Below are 22631 nucleotides of genomic sequence, written 5' to 3' on the forward strand. Positions count from 1 at the left end.
CAAGTGCGAGCTGTATTCGCCGCCATGCTAACTGGTCAAGAGCAAACTTTGAGGCACTGCAGCTTTAGAAGGAAAAACAGAAAAGGCAAGTTGCTCAAGAGGGAGGGACCGGAGAGGGGAAAAAAAAAAAAAAAAACATTGTCGAGGGTGCTCAAGGGCCATTTGCTATTTTAAAACCACATTTAGGAATCCATTTTAGCACAGCGACAAGTTACAATTGAAATCTTCAAATGAAATCAACGCATCGCGCTTGGATGATTGGAAATTTCATGAGAGGGGCAGAAAACGTTGTGGGAGAATCCTCCCTCAAAGCCAAACGGCTGCTGAGTGATTGCTAATGAGTGGCACCCTCGGCCGTGGCAACGAGGGGCCTCCCGTTGGCCGCTCGGTTCCATCAAAAGCCGCTTTCCTGCTCGCCGCACCCAACCATGGCGTGGGTCTTTTATTTGTGGTAAGTGCGTGGGGGGAAAAAACGACCCAATTTCCCCTGTTTTTCTTTTTTTGGTTTGTTTGTTTTAATGTGTGCGGTTTGGTCTTGCAGGGCAGCGTCGCTGGTGTCCGTGTCGGCCGAGCCCGTTCCCGATGGTACGGGATGAGCCCCGCTTTGCGGAAATCCCGAGCAGCGTTTCAACCATTTTGGCATTTTGCTCGCAGGAGTCCTGGACATGGAGTGTCACGATCGTTCCTTCGTGATAGCCGTGGACCTCTCGTTCGCCGGGGATGACGCTCGCTTTGAGGCCGTTGGTATGAGCGATTGCGGTCCCGTCATGCTTGGATTCAGGAGAGAATTCCTGCCCACCCACCCTTGACTTTTGTTGCAAACATGACAGAATGAATAGTTTGTTATTGTAAGGACATGAGAGGGTTGGTGCGGGTGTAGTTGCAGCCACGGTGGAGATCGAACCTGGACCTCCCCCAAATGACATTCCATGCCTCTTCTGACCTCGTAGACAGGACGGGCACGTACGCCATCACCGAGGGCTACGCGGCCAAGTGCGGCTACAGCGTCACCGTCTCGCCGGCGAGCGGACGGGCGGAGCTGCGCGCGTCCTACTTCAGCTGTCACACGGACAAGCGGGTATCTGCGGGCGTTCAATGCAAGGAAACCACAAATACTGACGGCTTTGCTGGTCTCTCAGGACGATCGGGCGTTCGCGTTCCGCTTCAACCTGCTGTCGAGGCGCGACGGCGACGTGGTCTACGGGCTGAACAAGACCTGCGTGCCGTCGCTGAAGTGGTCCCCGCGAGAGGTCTCCTGTGAGCTCAACTACATGGAGGTCCGATGACCGGTTCGCTTCGGTTCCCTTCCGTTCGGGTCCGGACGTGTGCCGGTTTGTCGGCAGGTGTCCGTGGATAGCGGAGTCTCGTGTGCCGCCGGGACGAAAGAGGACAACCGGAATGTTCTCAGACACGTGAGTTCCGCCGTGACGCTTCGATGTCGAAACGTGTCTGACCTCAGCGTCTGACCGCTCGCCGCCGCCGCTGCAAAACTCGAATCCCCTTTGGCGCAATGACATGAGGAGATTTGGGACCTTCCCTTTTTTGGAAGTTCGACAGGGTTTAGGTCGGGAGAGGTCGAGGGAGGTGGCCAGTCCAGCACCATCACCCTGGGATTCTTTCGGAATGCAGGGGTTGTTGGCTTCGGTTGAAATTCTGCTCGGGCCCATTTCCTGGGAGGCTGGCGTGGTGTTACGGGACATTTTGGCAAACGACAGCCGCACCAGGCACGGCAGCGCTCTTGTAGCCCCGGACCGCGACACTCGCCGCCGCCACCGTCGCGCCTGACTGTCAGCAGGACGCTCGTCTTTGTTTCTGGCCTGGCTACTGCCGCTCATGCTCGATGCCCTCAGAACCCCCAAAAGTTGATCTTGTCTCATCAGACCACACGAGCGGTTCCGGCCGTACGGTCAACCCTACTTGAATGTGTCGGTTGGGATCCTCTTGCGGTCTCTGCAGGCGCACGGCTCCTCGACTTCGGACTGGCAGGTGATGTTCCAGAGGGATGAGGAGCAGATGGAGCCCATGAGTCTGCGGGATGCCGAAGAGCAAGGGTACGCCTTCCACCTTGGCGGCGAGAGGCTGGTCTTCCGCACACCCTACGGACAGCCGGATTCGTTCATGGCCATGGTCAGAGTTCTCGAAATGGTGGACATTTTGGGGAATGAACACAAATGCGCAAAGTGGATGGCTGCCTTTTTCTGTGGGATTTGAAACGGATTTCACTCAAGTACAGCGGTGCTCCGACTCGTGCGTTCCATTTGTTCGGTCCCAATTTTAGCAAATCGCCGACTCTTTGGCGTACGGCGTCCGCGTTCTACCCCCGAAGCTAACGTTCCAATCGGCCTCGTTTCCCAGTTGAACATGCCACGGAAATGTACCGGGCCCTTTCCGTTCCTTGAACTCTCTCCACTTCTCAGGTGAACGGCATCCCCGTCGAGGTGGTCCACGCCACTCTGGTCTCCAGACGGCGCTGGTCGCTCATCATGGTGGACTTGGTGGCTACCTGCTCCATGCGTACGTACGCTCTCCTGGCTTGCCCGGAAAGTCCTCCGATCCCCCCCCCGTCCTCGGTCACGTCATCTCTTGAACAGACCAAGGTGCTTACGAGGACGACGGCCACGTGGTTTTCAAGACTCCGGAGGCGCCCTATCCCGGTCCTAATGTCACACGGGTCGGCGTTAGCTTTGACGGCGGAATTTTTGAGGACGGCGGCAGCGGCGACGTGGTGACGGAGAATGACACGGTCCGGATTAGAATACCCTTGGATGCAAAGGGTGGACTCAGGAAGGTCTGCGTTCAAGTCTTTCTACTCATTCACTCCCAAAGACGTTTTTAAACGTCTTTTCAGACTTGGTCTAGAATTGGCTGGTACTGAATGAGTTGAAGCAGAAATGAGGTGTTACAAGTCCTGATTCCATTCTGAATTAAAAAAAAAAAAATGTGTGTAGATATCTCCATCTACGTATGTGTGGTGACAGGTAAAAGATAAGAAAAGCTTTATTTGTCTCACAAATTTACAAGTCGGTTGCTTCTCCCGACCGCAGAGTTTTGCGAGTGGCGACCTTTACGAGTTCTACACTTTCCATGTCCACCTGGAGCAAATGTTTGAGGACGAGGACGCGGAGACCAGGCTGCGCCTTCACCGGATGCTGACCACGCCCTTGCTGCCGCGCCCCCTTTTCACCCAGAACCGAAGTGTCATCGAGGAGCGCCTCTTTCAGGTCTACCTGGGGGACGTGCCCCAGGACGTCCGCCTGGTTTTGCTCCGACTCAACGGGCGAGAGGCGCTCTACACAAACTCCTGTTCAGTCGCCGCCGTGGCGCAACCCAGCCGCGGCCACGGCTACTTGCTGAAGGTGTCCTTTGACGACCCCGCCGTCACGCAGCGGGTAGAGCTCATTCTTTGAATTCCGGTCCTCTGAAAGGGTGCCACTCACGAGTCTTCTCCCCCTAGTACCAGCAAGTGTACGGAACTGTGCAATACAGTTTGGACATCAACTACACGCTGAGTGTTCTGCCCGAAAACGAGCTCTACGCCTACTCTGTGAGCGTCACGGCACTGGCTGGCCCCTGTGAGTCAAATCGTGGCATGAGGAGTGCGGTCGCTTGAGCGGATGTCACCTCGCGCCTTTTGCGCTGGGACCGGATATCAGTGATGAATTCTGCTTTGAGCTCCCCCAGTCCTGAATGCAGTTTGCTCAGAGTCCGGCATCAGCTTCGACGCGGACCACTGGGCGTTTGACTTCCTGTGGTCCATCGGAGTGGGCTCGGACACGCTGACGCCGGAGTTGGCGGCGCGGCGCGGATACAAGATGAGCAACCAGAGTCACAAACTGCAGCTGGATGTGCCGCTCCACTCGCGGGGCTTCCGCTACGAGGTCGGAGGTGGTCCTGGGTCTGGTTCTCTCCCAGTGGGGAGAACTCCATTCAAAAAAAAAAATTGGGGCTCTGTCATTTGTTTCAGGAAATCACCCTGGAAAGGTTCTTGGGCACTTTTGAGATCCTCGTGAAGGAGCGTCAAACGGGAGCGGTTGAAAAAGCCGTTACAAAGACTTGTCCTTTTGTGACCTCAGAACTCATTGGTAAGTAAGTAAGTAGAGCAGTATTTTGCATGTTGGAACCCACATTGTCCGCTGTCGTGTCTGTGACTGGGTGTGTGTCGCTTGAGAGCGACGCAAGCATCAGCAAAATGAGTGCGTAAGGTTAACTGGTTACTGTCCGGGGAGCCGTCGCAAGGACTGGCTATCGGTAGCTCGTTGATCCATGTACTTGTGTACACAACCTGGTGGAGGTGTTTTGCTGTTCAGATCAGGGTTGCACTTTTTTTTTTTTGAAAGTGTGTTCCACTGATGGGAGGATGACGGTGGTGGCTGACTTGTCTCGGATAACCCCCAGCGGTGCCGCACCGTCTACGAGCAACCTACTGGACACTTTCTGCGGCCCCGCAGAAGCCGACGATACCAGGGCACTTTTCTCTTTCCCGCTCAACAGCTGTCGCTCCAAAGTCAAGGTGCGTACCCAACTTTTGCGTAACGGTTTGCAAATTATGACATTATCTTCCTCCCGCACTCCTTTAGCTCCACCGTGGTCACGTGATCTATCAAAATGAGATTTTCTACAGCGGCTCTGAGGATGCCGACGAAAGGTTTGTATCTCTCTCTTGACATGGAGAAAAGAAGGAGAGGCAGTTAGTGGAGCTTATTTTCAAATCGATGAGCCGTTACGGGCAATGTTAAGATATTCGACGATTTTGGGATCATCGGTGATGGCAGTTTTTGATCTAAACTCGGGAGTTGGCTCTCGTAAATGTCGACACCAATCGCCGCAGTACTTTTCTTGCATTGGCCGGAGCCGAAAAAGGTTCCCACAAAACAAATTTGCAAATGCTGTACCGTGAATGTGTGTGTTGGGGATCTGCCGTTGATCCTCAGGTTGGTGGTGCAGTGCGCGTATCCTCTGGAAGGCCTGCACAGGCTCTTCTCCACGTACAGGTTCGAGTCGGACGACCCCGGGACGGGCAGCGTTATCTTCACCAAGAGGCCCGCAGCGGGGATCGGCACGGCGGCGCTTCGTGGTCCCGTCACGACAACCAGAGCGGCTCCGACGACGGCCGCGGCGATGAGGAGCAGCGCCACTCCGGCCCGCAAGCGTTTGGGCTCCAATCCCGCAGTGCGCTACGTCCGGGTGTCGAAACATGGCAAACCTCACACTGACGTGAAAAAAGGTTAAGGCATCCTAAAATTGTTCAAATGGCTCTCCTGCGGTCATGCTCTGACCGACTGAATTTCTTGACAGGTGCTAATGGATATGGATGGCAGCGTGGCAGAAATGGAATAGATTTTTAACTGTAAATTCAATAAAACTGTATTCACTCTTAAAGTACTAAACGGGTCCTTTTGGGGAAACTGACTGCTTTACTCAAGTTGCACCAACCGCACACTTGGTCACGTCTCGAGCTTCTTCCTGACACCACAATGCTTGCTTTCCGGCGCCTCGTTCGAGGGCCCGCAGGCAAAAGGAAAAGGCTCGGAGAAATTCTTCGCCCTTGTCTGGTTTCATGAAATCAATCCCGAATAGGACACCCTTGGCAGCCATCGCTCCAAGTCGGCCTGTAGAAAAAGTGAAGCTGGTTCGAGGAACAGATGACGTGCAAACGCAGACTTGTTGGATAAACTCTGAAAATCAGACTGCTCAGATGAAGACAGTTTGTTCCCCTAAGTGAGCTACCACAACATTGTAACTGAATTAGAAAGGGCGTCTCCACTTTGCGGGGAGTTTGATGTTGTCAAGTACCTGGAATCGTCAGTGTCGTCTGGATGAGTGAAAGATGTTTGCTGCTTTGTCCTGTAACGGAAGAGCTATGTTGCTTTTAGGTTACGCAGTACATCGATCGCAACTTTAATGATGTAGCACCGCTCAATAAATCATTTGTCTGCCTAAACCTGTCTTACTGTATGTCGAAGATGCCTTTCCAGTTAGCTTAGCTTGCTAGCTGCTAACAGATACGTCTGCAGGCCTAATGTGGCAGGGTTTCAAATGCTAATGCTCAAAAGGACAAGCCAGCTGTGTCAGCTGCCACGCTTGGACTTGTTAAATGAGGGGAAAAAAAACAAAAAACGAAGGATTGTTGATTTTGATACCATTAGGGGTAAAGGGTTGAACGACACTCCATTCAGACTAAAACGTTAAAATAATAGTTTGTCATTTCTCCTGAGTCATCAGCTGCTAGCCAGCTCAAAGAAAGTCACTTTATGTAGTCAAACCATGGCCAAGAGGAAAGTAGCCATTCGTATTTTTATGGGTTGCTAAGTGGTAAGACATTGTAAAATGTGATGGAGGTGGAAAAAAAAAGTGTTTTGGATCACAATATGACAAAATACGAAGCACGGTGCTACAAATTAGATCCTACCTTCTATAAATTGTTCAAAGCAATTCAATGTAAATGTCGTCCCGAAAACGGTGACGAGCAAGGACAGTACGTCGATTGGACCGGACCGACTGCCGTTTTGGACCCGCGTCACGCAGGTGCGATTGTAGCCACGCGAGGGCGCCGCTGCAGCGGTTGGGACTCATTTGCTCGGCCGCTTCGCGCGAGGAGAGTCCGATTCCGAACTTGCCCAGCTGCACCCAAGTCAAGTGTCGGACCACGAGGGGCAAAAAGCCAAAGTGTCCCAACTTGATTTTCTGCATGGAACCCAAGCGCGAGTTGGTGTCGCCTGCCGTGCCCCGGCGCGCAGTGCAGCCGCCGTCGTCCCACAGGACCCTGCAGCAGCCCTCCCGTATGGCCGAGTACGAGGCCGCAGGTCTCGGCCTCTCCCCACCGAGGCAGTACCTCATCTGGGCTCCAATTTGGGACCGGGACTCCTCTTCGGATTCCCCCGCCAGCTACTACGAGGCCACCCCGTGGTGGGGAGCGATCCCCCGCACTGCCAGACTTTTGGGGGTAAGAGTCCAAAGCAGGACGGTTAACACGGCAAAAGAACAACAACGCTTTTGTCGCTAGCTTCCACTTGTTCACACTCAGTTCGCGTGATTTTTGTTTTTGGAAAGCCTTCCCGTTTTTATTCACAGCCGATTAAATGCTTGGTCGTCAATTTATCGAACACTATTTCCCAATTTAAAAAAAATATATTCGTAAAACGCACAAAAGTTACATCGAACATCAGTGATTGGCTGATTTGCTTCGTGTGACGAAAAGTTGGATTTCATTTTTAGATTTATTCACCGATTTACTAAGAAGTAAACAGTTTCACATCAAATTTGAATGGATTTGTGGTTAACTTAGTGGAAATCAAAAATGACTAAAACAAGCCATTGTTACTGGCAGTATAGGCCAGGTTTCATTTATTTGGTGTAAAAAAATATTCAATGAAACCATTTTACACTCACAAAGAGGTTCAAATAGTTCATGTCATGAACAAAATAGAATAAATTACATTTATATTTAATGTATCAAACAATCCATTTATTTTAAATGCAAAAAATAAAACAATGGGTTCTGCATATTTTTGATAAACCTAATAAAAATATGTACTATTTCACCAAACTATTGTATTGAATGATTGATTTGTGTCAAGAATTCATAATTTTACATCCGTTTCAAAAATATTTGAGGAAATAATGACTTTTATTGTAGCTATATCAAGGGTTAAAACTATTTTTTTAAAATATGCACATTTTTATCCTCACACGGGTGGCGGGTGATAATTTATGAAATAATGTATCAAGTGTAAAGAAGCTGAAATCGGACATTTTACATACACAGTAAAAATCTTTCCCTTATTTAGCGTCGGTAAAAATCTGAAAACAGTTTGACATCCGGTATATTCTTAAATTGTTTCACTGGAGTCAGTGTGTTTTTTGGGGGGTGGCTCCAGCAAATGTAACAATATGTCGAGAATCTGTTCAATATTTTTCACGGGCCCATCCCATCTGTGAATTTTTGGGAATCCAATAAGCACAAAACTGTTGCCGCTGTGGCGTTCTTCTCTCGTCACTCCCCATTTCTCTCCAGCCGGCATGGAGCGGCCTCCGGCTCAACACTCCCCCGCCACTCATGTGCACGAGCCCGGCTCCTCCCAATCGAGCCGACCCCTTCCCGCGCGGGCCGCACGCCTTCAGGGTCTTGGGCGGCCCCACGTGGATGCCGTGCTGCGACGGTCACCCGGGACGGACGGTTGTCCAGCTGAGCGCCGAGGAGGACCTGGCCGTCACGTGTCTCCTCAAACTGCGTTACCGAGACCCAGAAGACCCTCAGGTAGGCTTGCAAAATATCATGGGAAGTTGTCAACTTGAACAATTGGCAAAAACGGCAGGTAAGCTGGGCAGGCTTGGATCCGCCCGACGGCGCGAGTGGCGCGGGATGGCTGGAATTCAGGCGACTGGATGACGTGGAGCATTATGAGGAGTACCTGCTGCCCATTCCGCCGCCACCCCCGATCGAGGAACATCCCTGATGCCGGGGGACAGCAGCTTGAAAACGTTTCCAAGTACACCAAAACGTCTGTTTTCTTTGGACTGAGGTCCAGTTTGTTATTGTTGTTTGACACGTTGACAGCATCGGATCGGGTTCCGTGTACTTTCCGTTGCGGCTTCAAAACACAAGTTTGTATAAATAGTTGGCCAGTTCATCACCGGTTTCCTGCGTGATGAAAGTGAACGGCCGTAATGTTGCCGTGAAGGTCCAAGCTAAAGTTTCTTGACGGTGGTGACCTGGCTGGCGGCCTGGATGACGCGATAGCGCTCCTTCAGGTTGCGCCTCCTCACGTGCTCGTTGGTGATTTCGATGATGTTGCTGACGGGGAACCAGCCCTTCTGGCCGTCGGACAGGCGGATGCCCTCGTACCAACCTGTGGAAGCGGAGAATTGACCCGGAGGTTTTCGAGGCTGGATTCTTAAGCCCGACCCAAAATGTAAATGCACCAAAATAAAAATACAGCTGTTCCCACCCACCCCCCACCCATTTCTTTTGTGTTCCCCCACCGATACGGACTTTTTGAGGCATCGTTTCATGTTGATGCAGTGACAGCTCCGACTAAGGCTGAAGTGAGAGTTGAAACTGTCACAGAGGCAAAAGTTACCAATAAAAAGCTCATTTTCTAGTCTCCGTTAACGGCGAAAAAACAAGGGATGACTGTGTTAGATATGAAAGCAAGTAACAAGAATGTAACCCCGTTTCATGTTTTGGTTGCCAATTAATGAGAGAAAGATTCGAGCGGCGCATTTCGTCTTACCCTCGTTTGTTTTGCGTATGACGTTGACAATCTCGGTGGGCTCCAGGTTGAGCTCGTCGGCCTGTTGGGCCGCGTACTGCTCCACGCACTGCACCTGAGGACAGTCTGAGACGCACGCACGCGCTGTCAATGCTTCAAAATCTCGAAAGCAGCGGCTCATGTCACAGTTTGCGCTCACCCCAGGCGTCGTAGACCACGTCGTCCTCCTCTTTGTTGGGGAAGGCCGCCATCCACCTGTGCATGTCCGGCCTGTCCCAAAAGAGGTTGCTCGTCAGGACGTGGACACAGGCAAGCCGGCTTGGGCAATTCATCGCTTTTGTCAAATCGAGTTGAATTTGTCAGCAGGACGTATTTCGGAGAGGCTTTCACAGTCTAGACCCGGGGGGTCCAAACCAGAGGCCCCTGGGGGCCATTTGTTGATTTTCAGCGGCCCGCGACATGACAAAAAAAAAAAAAGGGAATGAATAAAATCGACTCAAAACGACATTTGACGTGGGCCGCCGCAAGATGAGTTCAAAAAAGCTGGAAGTGGGAGGAGTGACAAGGGAAGTGTCCGAAAAATAGCCAGAGCCACGACGTCGAGGACATTTGTTTGGGCACGGGAGAGCTTTTCAGAAAGCATTTCTGATTCAAAGAACACCAATTGATGGAGGTCATTCAATATTAGAGGAAGAAGCAGTTTGTGCTCTTGGGCTGGTTTCTGAAGGATTCTCCAGAAACTGTTTGAAAAATGGTCACCTTCCTCCATTTTTCTGGGGTTCTGAATGTGGAGATTTGGCCGCCGTCAAGTGCAGAGCCGGATCTATTCCGTGAGAGAGAGGGCCGCTGGCCACCCCCCCAAAAAAACTCAACTATTTGCCTTCACGCCTTCAACAGACCGCCGATGAAATGAACTCGACAATCCAAATGCTCAAGAATTGCTTTCTTGACCGACTTTGGCGTGTTTCAAAAATTCGACGAATTTAACCCTTTCATGCGCCGCGATAACACGATAAAGCCGTCCACGGTAGTCACCGCTGGCCCCGAAAGACTCAAAGTGACCCTTTCGTCTTTCCATTTTTCTGTCGGCGGCCTTCCGACGGAAAAGTTTGGCCACCCCTGGTCTCCACCCAAAAAGCGGCAGCATCCTTGGCGGACAAGAAAGGAAGCTGGCTGAAAAAAAGATGTTGCGACTCCAAAGTTGTTTCACGGCACCTCCGTTGCAATTTACTGTGCAACCAAACACGCAACATGAATGAATTAGACACACACACGCACACACACACACACACACACACGCACACGCACATGGGGTAAATTGAAATGCAAGTCATGCTTTGTTTTCGAGACGTCACGGAAACGAAGACTGATTTCAAGCTAAGTTTTGACACTTGAACGCATGCCATGTTTTGAAACTGGATTTCACCGTCCAAATCATGGCGACGCTGATGATATTTTACCCTTGAGCATACTTGGCCGCGACCTTGAAACGGCCGTTGCGTTCACCACGGGTCCGGTTGGCGTCACGACGCTTCTGTCGTACTCACTGGGAGGGCGCTTTGATGAGGCGCTCGATCATGCGCCCGTTGTGGTTCTCCAGCAGAATGAGAGTGAAGCAGTTCTCGTACGGCCCGCTGCTCCTGTCCTCCTCCAGGGCCTGGACCTGCACCAGGGAGCGGTGGGCGTAGTCCAGCACCACGAAGCGCTCGGAGCTGTGAGATCGAGGGCGGGGGGGTGAGGTGAGGTGCGCCCACGCACTGGCGCTACGCTTGAGATTCGGGCTCACCCTTTCTTGACGGTGCTCGTGGTCACGATGAGAAGGTCATTGAAGAGAAAAACGTAGATGGGGTTGAACTTGACTCTCATTTGGAAGACGGTTCCTCCTCTGGACATTTCCTGGAGTTCGCCCTTCTTCTCCAGGAATCGCGTCTGGGAAATGATGGGGATGGCCTGCCGCCGAGGCGTCCCGTCAGCCACTGGCGGCACGGCGTCGACGGGCGCCTTTGGCGCCGTCCGCTTACCTTGAGCTTGTCAAACTCCAGCGTTTTGGAGATGAGGATCAACTCCTCCATCTGTCTCATCTTGCCCACCTCCGTGTTGCACTCGTCGATGATCTGCGCAAGCGCCAGAGGTCAAATGAGGTCAGCGGGCCTTTGAGCGTCCCGAGCGAGGTGGCGGCAGAGAGCGAGGTCACCTTGGAGACGGAAGCCAAAGCCTTGGAGGCCATCCGCTCCTCTTTGGTGCCCTCCTTGGTCCGCTTCAGGATGTTCTGGAACGACAAAACCGGAGCGCTCGACTTGACGTTTCCTGCCGGCCGAACGGCAACGCGCGGCGACTCGGGCGACGGGACGTGTCGCCGGGAGGCCGTTGCACCGAGCGACGCGGCGTCATGCGCGTTTGCTCCGAAAGGATTCGCCCGAAAGGCTTTTCATCCTCTTCCGTTTGCATTCCGTTGGAACTTTTGTCTTTTTGGCAATTCCGTTCCTTTTGATTGGTTTTGAGACTTTTCATTTTCTTGGAAAATGCTTCCCTTCACTTGAGTTTTGGAAATCCTTCTAAATTGCAGCTTCAACTGCACTGAGTGATATTTACGTTTTTATGTTACCAATGGCATGAGAAAATTGAGATGCTATTTATGAAGCATGATTCTAAGCAAGTCTATTTTGTTCGTAGTTTGCGTTCACTCTCAAAACTTTGGGCTCGACATTTTTGGGGTGTGTGGTTCTTTTGGGACCTAAAAGGACGAAGGCGCAGCAAAATTGAAAGCGTCCGACGTGAAAGCCGGCGTGCGGTTTGGTGCCGGCGTGTTAGAGCGCCTCGTGGTCACGGCGTGGAAAAGCCCCCCGCCGACCCAGTGGGATACCGTCGAGCCACCAAAGGCTTGATGTGGGCCAAGTCTTTTTGATTTGATTCGGTGGAGTCCGCTTGCTCATTTTTCCACTCCGCCAGGGTAGCGAGCGAAATGTAGAGGACGCACGCATCGCTTCCACTTGACGGAGACCGGAGGCAAAGGCATTTCTTTCTTTTCAGGCCGCGTGGCGCGTTGGCGACTTGGCCGCTCACCTCAATGAGCATTTTGATGCGCGTGATCCGCTGGAACGGCAGCAGCAGGAAGGACATGAACGGCAGCCGCTGGCACTGAGGCGACTCCTGGAGGCGGTTGATGACGGCGGCAAAATAGGCGTTGTTTTTCCTGCGGGGGAGCCCACGCAAGCGCTTAGCGTGCCACGCTCACGGGAAGGGAAGGCCGAGCCCCCGCGTCCGTACATGAGCGAGGTGAAGGTCTTCTCCTGGTAGATCTGGTTGCGGACGTAGTCGATGTAGGCCGGGAAGTTGTGCTGCGAGTGGTAGTGGATGATGTCGCAGATGTCCGAGAAGACGATGGTCTCGAACACGCGGTCCTCCAGGTCCTTCAGGAACCTACAAAAGCAAAGGACGCCGTGGGCGGCGCCGCTCCCGAGGAAGGGAGCGGCGCGGGCTCATCGGTGCGAGCGAGCGGCCGGCCTCACCTCTCGCTGACCTCGCGGATCCTCAGGATGTTGGAAAAGAGCGGCTTCTTGTCCCTGATGACCAGCGTCCCTTCCAGCTCCCGATTCTCCAGGAAGTGTTCGGTGAGAACGTGCAGCGAGCGAAGGTAGGACGCCTCCGACGTCAGGACCTCGAACATACTCTGCGCGGAAGAGCTCGCGCTCAGGGCCGCCCTTCCCGGGATGGCCCGGAAGAAGCCGGCCCAGCTGCCGCTTTTCCTCCCCTCACCTCCTGATACTTGCACTGTTCCGGGCCGAGCCGCTCCAGGACGCCGCTGTCCCGCACGGCGGGCAGGTTCTGCCACAGGGTGCACTCGTTGCGGGCGGGCAACTCGACGGCGTAGTCCGCGGTCGTGGTGCTGATGTTCCGGCAAACCGTCTGCCGGCGGATCTCTTTGGTGATGACGGTGGCCCGGTACGTCTGGTACAGAGGCTCTGTTGGAGCCGGCGATAAGGAAGGCTCACGTCCGGAGAAAATGCGACGAGCGGCGCGCCGAATCGGATTACAACCCAAACCCAAGCCCGTACGTTTTTTTTTGTGGTTTGTTTGTTTTGATGGCGCCAGAGTCCAGACAAGTATGAAAGTAGCCACTGGTGTCAACAAAAGTGAGACGAGCTAAGTGCAGTTTTGGATGTCACACCTTGAAAAGCCTCACAACGTTTTCAGCTTGTTCACCTTCATTTTTGGCCACATGCATCAATTTGTATGTGTGGGTTTTTTTTTTTTTTTGGGGCAGGGGGTTCTTTTACCACAGGGCTGCGTTACCCCCCCCCCCCACAAATACCTGGGTCTTTACTCCACTTGGATTATAAATTCATGACTCACCATTTTGCAGGCGGGACTTCCAGCTGTTGGAAAGTTCTGTCTTGGTCGCAGACCTGCAACGGGACGACAGCTTGAGCGAGGGGGGGACACAGCGCGGGGGGTCTCGAGTGGGGTCGACAAAACGCTCAACCGCATCGACACGCGCCCCCGCACACAGGGGGGGGGGGGGAATTTTGCGTGATCAAAAATTCTCAATTCATGGCACTCCGTGAGGATTGTGGAAATGTCAAGGCAAAGGGTCGCGCATTTGCTAACTCGATGCTAAAGTAAGAAGTGCAGCTTGTTCGCCACCAAGGGAGGAGGCGAAAGCAGCTGTTGTTGAGCCGCAGAGGTCGTCGGTCAAGGCTCATCGCTAGCGAGCCGCTGCGGCGGAGGTCACGCCGATCTCGGCCTTGACCTGCCGACCGCCTCTACGTCCCCGCAAAGCTTCTCGGCAAAACGTCCGAATCTGCGATTCTCCTATTTTGCTGTTCTTTGTGTTTGGACGAGGATGAAAATGCAAAGTGGCCGCGCCAGCCCGGTTTGTTGCCGTTGGTTCGTTCTTAGACAAAGTCGTCTCATTTATGATTTCATTATTTTCAAGGACCGTTGCATTTCATTTTGCGCCGCCGGTTTGCTGCGTATGGTGACGACGTGTCACTTTTGACTGTCTGCCTCCTGTTGGGACTTGCGTGGCACCAGAATGCTGCGCCACAGCTTTTGCCCATCAGATGAAGCGAAGTCTTTTCCTCGGTGACAAATGACGATCGGCGCGACAGCATCAAAGAGCGACATCAAGGTTGGGAACACTGAAACGGGGACGAGGCAACGCCAAACTGCGGTACGGGTATGTTGGCGCGTCACGTCGAGGCGAGTGGGGGCGCGGGGCGCAAACTCACGCTTCTTCCGCCAAATCCTCCTTGCCTCCTTCGCCGTTCTCTCCTTCTAAAAGACGAAGCACACATTGGTCATCGTTTACCGGCCGTCGACAAGCAGGTGCTCGTTGCTTCCAAACCGTTTCTCTGTGCGGCTGCGTTATTGGCGTCCCTGGCCAAATCCGCCTTGGGCAGTAGCGGCGGGGGTCTCGGAGGCAGGTGGGGGCTGGCCGGGGGCCGGGGGGGAATGGCTTGCGATGTCCGCTCCTCCGCCAGGCTGCGAGCGTCCTGAGTCATGGGCACGCGGGGCGGGAGGGCGGGCGGCGCGTCGTCGCCCGCCGGCGCCGAACCGCCGTCGCGCTGGATCTCCGGGGGCTTCAACCTGCGAGCCGGCGTGGGCGCCTTCAAGTGAAGAACGTCCAGCTCCTGAGCGGCTTTCTTATTATGGCTGGGATCCACCGTGGGGATGATGGACTCATAAATGCCCTCTTCTTCCACGGCGGATGTGTGCCTGACGGCCAGCAACGTGTTGTGTTTGGGGGCGAGCGCGGGGAGCTGAGGAAGCGCCGCGGGAACCGGAGGTCCCGGATCCGAGAGTCTTCTGGGAGTCTCGTCCGTTATGATAAGCAACAAGTTTTGGGACTTGGCCCTTTCCGGCTTGGTCTCCTCACTCTCATCCGCAGTGTAACGCGCCAGCTCCTCGTCGTCGGTCTTGCTGCCGCCCTCGTCCGCCTCCTCTTCTCCCTCCGCATGGCCGTCCGACCAGGCCAAGTCGGAGCCTTCCTCCCCCAAGACGTCGCCGCCCTCGCTGCCGTCCTCGTCTTGCAGCGGCACCCACACCAGCTTCATGCCGGGCCTCTGGAGGTGGCACGCGCAGGAGCAGCTCGGCTCGCAGCCGGAGCCGGCAGCCCCGTCCGGAACCTCCTCGTCCTCTGCTTTTCCAACAACCGACTGGGCGTCCACCTCTCTCCCATCGGGGTCTGCGAGAAGCAACGAGAAATCTCCGCTTAGGCTCGACGGCAAGCACCCCGTCCTCCACTTTCAATTTTGACTGTCGAGTTGGCCGTTCGCTCTGGAAACAGAGCGCGGCGCCCAAGTGGCGTCTTCAAATATTGATTCAAATTTGGAGGGCCGCCGTGCTGAAATCCAATACGGACAATTGAACGGAAACGGATGAGAGGGAGAGTGGCAAAAGAGGGGGGGAGGTTTTAGACCGCCTTTGCTTACTCGCAGACACCTGTGCTCGTTTTTCGTTGGTCCGACCGTCTACGGCAATTTGCGTTCAAGGTCAGACTAAATCCTACGGTTTGATTTTATTGTTTGGCGTTTGAACATACATTTCTTTCGTTTATGTGTCAGCTTTACAGAAAACCTCTGGCGAGCTGTGGAGAAAAAAAAAATTAAAACTTGCCATGCGAGAAAAAAAAGTGAGTGCATCTTTGGAATCAGTTTGCCAATTTCACTTTTAATCAGCATAAAAATTGAACTCAACAGATTTTTTTCCCCCCCGAAACTGTTCCCTCGTGTTATTATTATATAAACAGACTGACCACAGGGAAGGGGAAAATAAATAAATAAAATCGAGAACATTTTACATATAAAAATCAAAATTAAAAACAAACAAATTTTAAAAAATTGCAAATCTGCACTAAATACACATAAGAACTGAATTTAAAAAAAAGAAATGAAAACTTTGCTAATGAAAAATTCAAACTATTATAACTCTGATGCACACCATCACATAATTCAGAGTCAGTGTCGTTTTCTGGCATGTGCAATACACGCGGCCGCACTGGGCGCCATGACTGAGCGCGTGGCAACATGGCGTGAAGAAATTAATAAATAAAGAGACGTGAACTGGATTTCTATTGCGCAATGTCATAAATGCCAAAGGGGAGCGTCTGGCACAGGGCGCCATTCAAGCTCGGACTCCTCTTACGTGTGGTGAATATTCTGGACCGGGTTACATCTTCAATCGTCTCAGAATTGAAACAGGGAAGTGAGATTGTATCCTAAAACGGGAATGTAACGGACCGTTGACATTGAAATCAAAGAACCGTGCATGAAATGTTACCGGTTCTGTCATGTTGCTTTTTTTTTTTGGTTTGTTTGGTTATTTTTTTTTTGTTTTGTTTTTTGGGACGCTACTCGATGGCTTAAATTTGACGATGTGACTTGACACCAGTACACGATCATACACACACTCACACATCAGATGCAAAACTAGTCATGTGACCAACAGAACCTGTTTTGTTCATATTTGCCACACCTGCAAAGCGCGGGAAAGCGCAGTAGAATTATTGTAATTAGCGCACAAGCTTAATGCCGAGTACCTGAGCGACCTCCTTCGGCGCAGATGCCGTCGCCGTCCTCTGATTCCGTGCTCTTCCCCTGCGGGAGGCGAGTCCTCTTCTTGGGCAGCGGAGGCGGATGGAGTGGAGTGCTCCTGCCAGTACTGGGCTTGGGTTTGATCACCGGCTGCCTTTTCATCTGCCTTTGTGTCGCTTTGGCCGGCACAACCCGGTGTTTGCTGAACTTGTTCACGATCCTCTTGACGTTCACGCCCGAGGGGCTGGCGGGCCTGTCGTCCTCTTCCAACGGCAGGGAGGATGCTCTCTCCATCGGTTTCGGGGGGATGTCCGGCTTGGGTTTGACCTCAGCTAACTGGGCAGGTGGCTGAGCTGCTTCCTGGGCAGACATGGTGGGTGGCGGGTGGGGTCGTCTTCTCTGATGATACGCTTCCGATCAGAGGCCAGGCCCCGAGGGATCTTGTCCGGCCGAGCACGTCATCCAAACCTGTTGAGGGGAAAGAATGGGTCTCAGTTGTCAGTCTGGACGGGTTCAATTGTCCAATTCCTTTGGAGGGTACACTCAAAATAGCCCAAATTGGGTCAAAGCGGGACTGACCCAACATTATTCCTTCAACCCCAAAAGTCGGGTCGAAAGAATAACCCACAAAACACCCTCAAGAAGCGAGTTGTTTTGGAACCCACCCAAAATTGTTTTGTGGGTTATTCATTTGACCCAACTTTTTGCGTCAAATGAATAACAAAATGAAAAGACTCATTGTAAGGAACGACGAATAAGAAAAGTGCGGAAAGACATAACACACCCAGTACAGAGCAGCAGCCTTTCCCAACCGTTATTGTGGCAAGGCACATATTTTATATCAAATCAAACAGTTGATGGCAGCTCACCAAACAAAGGTGACAAAAAATACACACACGCACACAAAATGCTGTGTTGGTTTACGTACCCACACGCTGGATGGATTTTGAGCAGATTGGGTTACTATTACCCAAGATTGGGTTCATTTTTTGGATCTAGCAGACTGGGTTGAAGGTTTGTCATTCACAAAGTTGCCCTTTTTTTTTTTAAACCTATTCTCGGTTATTTCTCAAAATCATGTCTATTTGCTGTGTTTGTGCTAAGAGCAAAGCGATTAATCTATGAGTTACTCCGCTGCAATCTTGGTGTTTTTACTTCGGCTTAATTCATCGATGGTGTTTTGCATCTTGTTTGAGGTGTCCTCTGTTGTCCCTCAAAGCACAGTTTTAAACCGTCAAAATTGAAATTGAAAGTACATTTATGGTTTTCTCGTGACACAGGCTACGAGTGGCCCGTGTTAATCTACTTTGCTGTATCCCATAACATTTGCAACTGCGAGTATAAATGCCAAAAGGGGAATTTGGTGACTTATTGTATACTGTACCGTTTTTTTTTGTAATGAGCTAGCACGCTTATTTGCTAGCTCACGCCGCGTCAATTTGTGCTAACATATTATTCAGGCTTGTGCGCCAGGTAAAACGACCGCCTCGCCTGGTGTGACGGTGGTTTGTTTGTGTCAAATAATTGAACCGCAGACAACATTTCTGTAACATGAGTTCATGACGAGACCGATTACGCGAGAAACGTGGTTTGGTGGCCCATGGTCCTCTCAGTTTTAAGAGCTTTGCCGCCATCTTGTGTCCTCCATTTTTATACGCCCCTTTTATTGGCAGACTTTTTTTTTTTTTTTTGCTCAGGGCTCAGTCCCCGTAGAAGGTTCGTACGAACAGGAAATTTACCGCATGCAGTACCGTATAGTGAAATCATGATCTCTCCAGTTAGGTTGGGTGATTTCCCGAGGCACAGCTAATCATCACTGTGGCACATTTCGACAATAGCATCAGACCCCGATGTCTTGCAAACCAGCTGAAGCGCCAACCGGGACTGGAGCGCAAAATCAACTTTTGCACAAGGAGGAGTCCATCCCTTTAGGACATTAGAGCGGACAACCAAACATCAACACAAGAATCCAACCCTTGTTGGCTGAGCGATGACGACACGTAAACCAAACAAGGCCGAGTACTCGATCATGTTGCAGCCAAGTCCTTGTTATGCTACGCAAGGGAAAGGGCTGCGGAGAAATCCTTTGTTCGTTTGAATTCATGGATGACAAAGCGCCGCAATGAATGGGTAAAATAAATTTCTACTTGTCGACTGCACATGGAATAACATTTTGTACAGTCCCTCGCTGCGCCAGTGCGACGCCAATTTCTTAGAACGTCAACCGGCTCGTCGGACCTGTTTGGAGAGCGCCGCGCGCGTGTGTCACTGAGTCAGTGAACTTGTTTTGGAGCAAACGGGGAGGTTTCAGGTTTCATTCTGGAAAATTTCGGGGGATTTTGGAGGGGGAGGCAAAAACGATACGGAGAAGAGAACATTTCGTGGTGATTGAATGAGAGTTTTTCGCAGACACTAAGGGGTGACTTTGTAGGTTTTTGCCATTGTCCGGTGTGACCGGAAACGCCACCTGACTTGGACCCATTATTGTGCACTTTCTCTATTGTGACGTTACCAGCCACCAAGGTTGAAAATAGTAGCGCGACGAAGAAAGTACTGATGTTTGTTCTCAAATGTCGGGGGTAAAAACTCGATCGGGGCTGAGAACGTCGAATATTCACAAACACTTGAAAAATCTACGTTCTTAAATCCACCGGGTCAAAAATAACCGAAATTGCGTGGGTGACATCCTCTTTTGTCTCGCTTTAACCGTACCATAAATCCTACACATATCCGATACGCCCTGATTCCTCAAATCATACTCTCATTTGCACAAATCATTCAGTGTCTAAAAGAGTTTCCATGAACACAGCGATGCATTGTGGAGGGCAGATGGGTGTGTATGCCATCTGTTGTGTCAGCGTGCAATATTTTGGGGGGGGGGGGTAGCACAAGAGGTGGACGAAAAGCACCCCCCCACCCCCTTCATCTGATCACGAAACGTTACTGTGGCGTACAGTCTCATGGGGAGTTATTAGCTGGTTCTTACTACATTTTAACTGTTTTTTTTAATGAAATGACACACACACCGGTTTGCCGAGGAGTTCGCAGCAGGAAATGCCGCTCTGACAAAGAATTGACAGCGGGCAGATTGACTTCAGTGCCAACTCGTGAAAGCCCTCGAAGGAACAGGTGCTTTCGGATCGGAATTTCCAACGAAGCGTCCCGATATAGTTGTCAATTCATAGTAAACGTCTGATTAAAACAAACAAAATGAAACAAGGAACCAATAGCTCACCAGGATAGTTCGGACGCAAGTCAACATTACTTGTCAGCTGTTTCGGCGCTCCAACATCTTGGGCAAAAACGGTACCACTGGCCTTGATGATTCTCTAATTTTTTTAATCCAAGCGTCCGAGTTCACGGATTAATGAAGTATCGTACCATCAGAAATGAACAATAAAAACAAAAGGAGCAAAAGTTACGGGCTGCTCGCCGGGCGGCGTCCCCCGCCCGCAAGTGCTCGAGGCTTTCTCTTTGTTGGAACCCGCACAAGTCCAGAGTAGAGACGACCGAAGGCGGGACAATCCTCCCTCCCTCCACTGGGGCACAAATGATCCAGCGAGGCTAATTGCAATCGAGAATCCTGTCATGAATTTCAAATTAAAACAACCGTCGTACGTAATGTTTCGAGGACACTTTGGTTTATAGACGTTTATTGTGAAGGCTTCAACACCACAACCCGTGTTGAACAAACCCAATTCCACTCAAGGTGGGACGTTTAAACCTAAATAAAAACACAATACAAATGTTTTGCAAGTTATCTTCGACTGAATACACGACAAAGACAAGATCTTTCATGTTCAAACTGATCAACTTGATTGTTTTCGGCAAATCATCATTCCCTTCGAATTTTATGGCTGCATCACATTCCAAGAACCCTGGGACAGGTGGCAAAAAAGACTGGGAAAGTTGAGGAATGCTCATCAAACACCCTGTTTGGAACATCCCGCCGGGTGAACAGGCTAAGTGGGAACGGGTGGTGGGTGCTTCCCTTGTCATTCACAAGCAAAGGTGGGGGCGAGGCTCAGCTCTTCGTCAACAAACGCATGAGTCCAACAGTTTCAGGTCAATGTTCCTCAATTGCAAGGAATTGAAGGATTCCGTCCTCTATGGTCCAGAATATTGCCAAAAAGGTTCCGAGAATCTGGAGAAAGCACGGCATGGAAGTGGCACTGCATCAACCCCCCCCCCCCCACAAAAAAAAAAAAAAACACGACATCACTATGTCAAGGATAATATCCCGTGGGCTCAGGAACACTTGAGAGAAAACAATGTCACTCGATCCAGTTGGACGCTACATTCGTAAGGGCAACTTCAAACTTGACTTTGCAAAGCACTTTATCCACTTATCAGCAACACTCAACGCCGCCAGCTTCTCCGGGCCCGAGCTCATCTAAGAAGAGGAAAAGTGTTCTGTGGTCTGACGAGTCCACATGTTCAATTTGGTTTTGGACATTGAACAACTGAAGCTGGAGATCAAGGAAGAATGGCAAAGAATTCCACCTACCAAGCTTCAAAAATGAGTCTCCGAGCGCCTTTGTTTCTTCGTGCTTTGTTGTCTGATCTTAAAACGTCAGGAAGCCGGCAAGTTCTGTGAAAAGCTGAAACGAAAACACACTCCTGGCCTTAATAAGCGAGAAATCAACAGCATTTTCACAACAGTGTGATTGTGTACTGCAATAAAAATGTCCGTTTCCTACTCTAAATAAAATTTGACAGAAAAGGAAGGTGTCCAATGTCTTTTTTTTTGGGGCGTGGAGGGTGAAAAACACAAATCATCCAGTTGTGCATACTGTCAGTTTATTTTCTTTCATATATATATTTATTTATATAAATCAGGACGATATTTATGTACAACGCAAGATACAGAAAAAAAAATTGAAAGCAGCACTAGGCCATAAATTATAGCCATAAAATATTGTTCACATTTTTGACTGGAAGTGTTGTTTTTCCTGTCGTCAGACAAAGCCTCAGGATCTTGCTTGGATGCCAGCTGCTCAGAGAAGGTTTTTCATCTTCAACCGGGAGTGAAAACGCAAACCGAGAAAAACTCTTGCCCCCCCGTTAATACTATTCTCAAGAAAACATCGGAAATCTTATTCATTTGTTGACGCCTCGTTTTTTTTTTTAACCATGAACCTTTTTAAAGATAAAAAAATGCAGTGGGAAAAGGAGTAGTGGTAGGAAACCATGTTACCAGCTTTGAGGGGAATTTGGACTTTCCTCTTGGGAGGTTCGAACAGATTTTTATTTTTTTTTTTTAAACCTCGCCCCCATTATTCATTGAAAAACTTCTATTAGCGGTTCTTGTGTTCACCGTGAAATGTCACAAGATGCCCTCGTCAAATAGGAAAGTAACCCTACTTCTCGATTGACGGTTTGAACGACAGCGGCCCGTTGCTTACAAGCTGTTCAATCCATTTTTGCCTTGGGTAGCCAATTTGACAACATCTGGCCCCTGTCAGGTCTTGCGGTCACCTTGCAGTGAGTACAAGTACAGATGCTTTGTGCTTGCAATTTCCAATGACTTTGAGCATGAAATAATGATGATAGAATTAAGCCCCGCCCCCCCCAAGCTGTCATAATTCCCGACATTCAGATTTACGATATTATTATGGCCCGACCAATCTGAATTTTTTTGAGGTTGATGTCAATTCCAATCTTTGGCAGAATAAAATACAGTTGGCTGATTGTCAGCCATTATCCGAGCCGCTGATCCTCACCGGCCGTGTTCAAGGCGAAGGCTGTGTACACCCTGAACTAGACAAACCAAGATGGATGTGTACATACTGTATGTACAAATCCACCAATTTTGGTGGATTTAAAAGAGGTCATAACCAATGAATGGGCCAGGCCATCGCTATTGTTTGTTCTCGTACTGCAC

At 50.7% G+C, this 22631-nt stretch overlaps 4 protein-coding genes across 7 annotated transcripts in view; 2 read left to right on the forward strand and 2 right to left on the reverse strand.

The window, feature by feature from the left end:
* Positions 1–374: 374 nt before the first annotated feature.
* Positions 375–5379, forward strand: LOC109508363 (uncharacterized). 4 transcript variants are annotated; one of them, XM_019858288.1, is made up of 17 exons: positions 375–451; positions 542–585; positions 655–744; positions 951–1078; positions 1140–1277; positions 1344–1412; positions 1948–2127; positions 2418–2514; positions 2592–2788; positions 3045–3389; positions 3455–3572; positions 3673–3878; positions 3965–4082; positions 4338–4510; positions 4578–4645; positions 4932–5224; positions 5296–5379. In XM_019858288.1, the coding sequence occupies exons 1-17, from the start codon at positions 429–431 to the stop codon at positions 5343–5345; spliced, it is 2337 nt and encodes a 778-aa protein (XP_019713847.1). In that variant the 5' UTR covers positions 375–428; the 3' UTR covers positions 5346–5379. The 4 variants fall into 4 exon arrangements, with proteins under 4 accessions (XP_019713847.1, XP_019713848.1, XP_019713849.1 ...); XM_019858289.1 differs by having other exon boundaries at positions 376–451; positions 1957–2127; XM_019858290.1 differs by lacking the exon at positions 375–451 and having other exon boundaries at positions 490–585; positions 887–1078.
* Positions 5380–6427: 1048 nt separating this feature from the next.
* On the forward strand, positions 6428–8389 carry LOC109508309 (uncharacterized). The gene is made up of 2 exons (XM_019858206.1): positions 6428–6943; positions 8015–8389. Exons 1-2 carry the CDS (start codon positions 6689–6691, stop codon positions 8387–8389), a joined length of 630 nt encoding a protein of 209 aa, XP_019713765.1. The 5' UTR covers positions 6428–6688.
* arhgef15b (Rho guanine nucleotide exchange factor 15b) lies at positions 7209–20255 on the reverse strand. Its single transcript, XM_019858278.1, has 16 exons — positions 19983–20255; positions 16753–17215; positions 14560–15399; positions 14444–14489; positions 13566–13618; positions 12969–13174; positions 12722–12882; positions 12480–12632; positions 12276–12405; positions 11407–11481; positions 11234–11326; positions 10999–11162; positions 10760–10924; positions 9412–9482; positions 9234–9338; positions 7209–8849 (listed from the first exon to the last, which is right to left on the reverse strand). The coding sequence occupies exons 2-16, from the start codon at positions 17117–17119 to the stop codon at positions 8689–8691; spliced, it is 2790 nt and encodes a 929-aa protein (XP_019713837.1). The 5' UTR covers positions 17120–17215; positions 19983–20255; the 3' UTR covers positions 7209–8688.
* The window catches only part of neurl4 (neuralized E3 ubiquitin protein ligase 4), a 19727-nt gene continuing 14969 nt past the window's right edge, over positions 17874–22631 (reverse strand). Inside the window, exon 30 of the mRNA XM_019858207.1 lies at positions 17874–17959. Coding sequence (XP_019713766.1) covers positions 17874–17959 — 86 coding nt within the window. The remainder of the gene's footprint in view (positions 17960–22631) is intronic.

This window comes from Hippocampus comes, unplaced genomic scaffold (genome assembly GCF_001891065.2).
Source record: "Hippocampus comes isolate QL1 unplaced genomic scaffold, H_comes_QL1_v1.1 scaffold48, whole genome shotgun sequence".
In the NCBI taxonomy this organism is placed as follows: domain Eukaryota; kingdom Metazoa; phylum Chordata; class Actinopteri; order Syngnathiformes; family Syngnathidae; genus Hippocampus; species Hippocampus comes.

Bases quoted from the DNA above. Each gene is read 5' to 3' on its own strand.
- LOC109508309 (XM_019858206.1), top strand. From the start codon at position 6,689: ATGGAACCCAAGCGCGAGTTGGTGTCGCCTGCCGTGCCCCGGCGCGCA. The intron at 6,944-8,014 runs GTAAGAGTCCAA...ATTTCTCTCCAG, and splicing joins GCACTGCCAGACTTTTGGGG to CCGGCATGGAGCGGCCTCCG.
- arhgef15b (XM_019858278.1), bottom strand. From the start codon at position 17,119: ATGTCTGCCCAGGAAGCAGCTCAGCCACCTGCCCAGTTAGCTGAGGTC. The intron at 12,883-12,968 runs GTGAGGGGAGGA...TCTTCCGCGCAG, and splicing joins AACAGTGCAAGTATCAGGAG to AGTATGTTCGAGGTCCTGAC. The intron at 11,163-11,233 runs GTAAGCGGACGG...CCTCGGCGGCAG, and splicing joins TGGAGTTTGACAAGCTCAAG to GCCATCCCCATCATTTCCCA.
- LOC109508363 (XM_019858288.1), top strand. From the start codon at position 429: ATGGCGTGGGTCTTTTATTTGTG. The intron at 2,515-2,591 runs GTACGTACGCTC...TCTCTTGAACAG, and splicing joins GGTGGCTACCTGCTCCATGC to ACCAAGGTGCTTACGAGGAC. The intron at 3,879-3,964 runs GTCGGAGGTGGT...CATTTGTTTCAG, and splicing joins CGCGGGGCTTCCGCTACGAG to GAAATCACCCTGGAAAGGTT.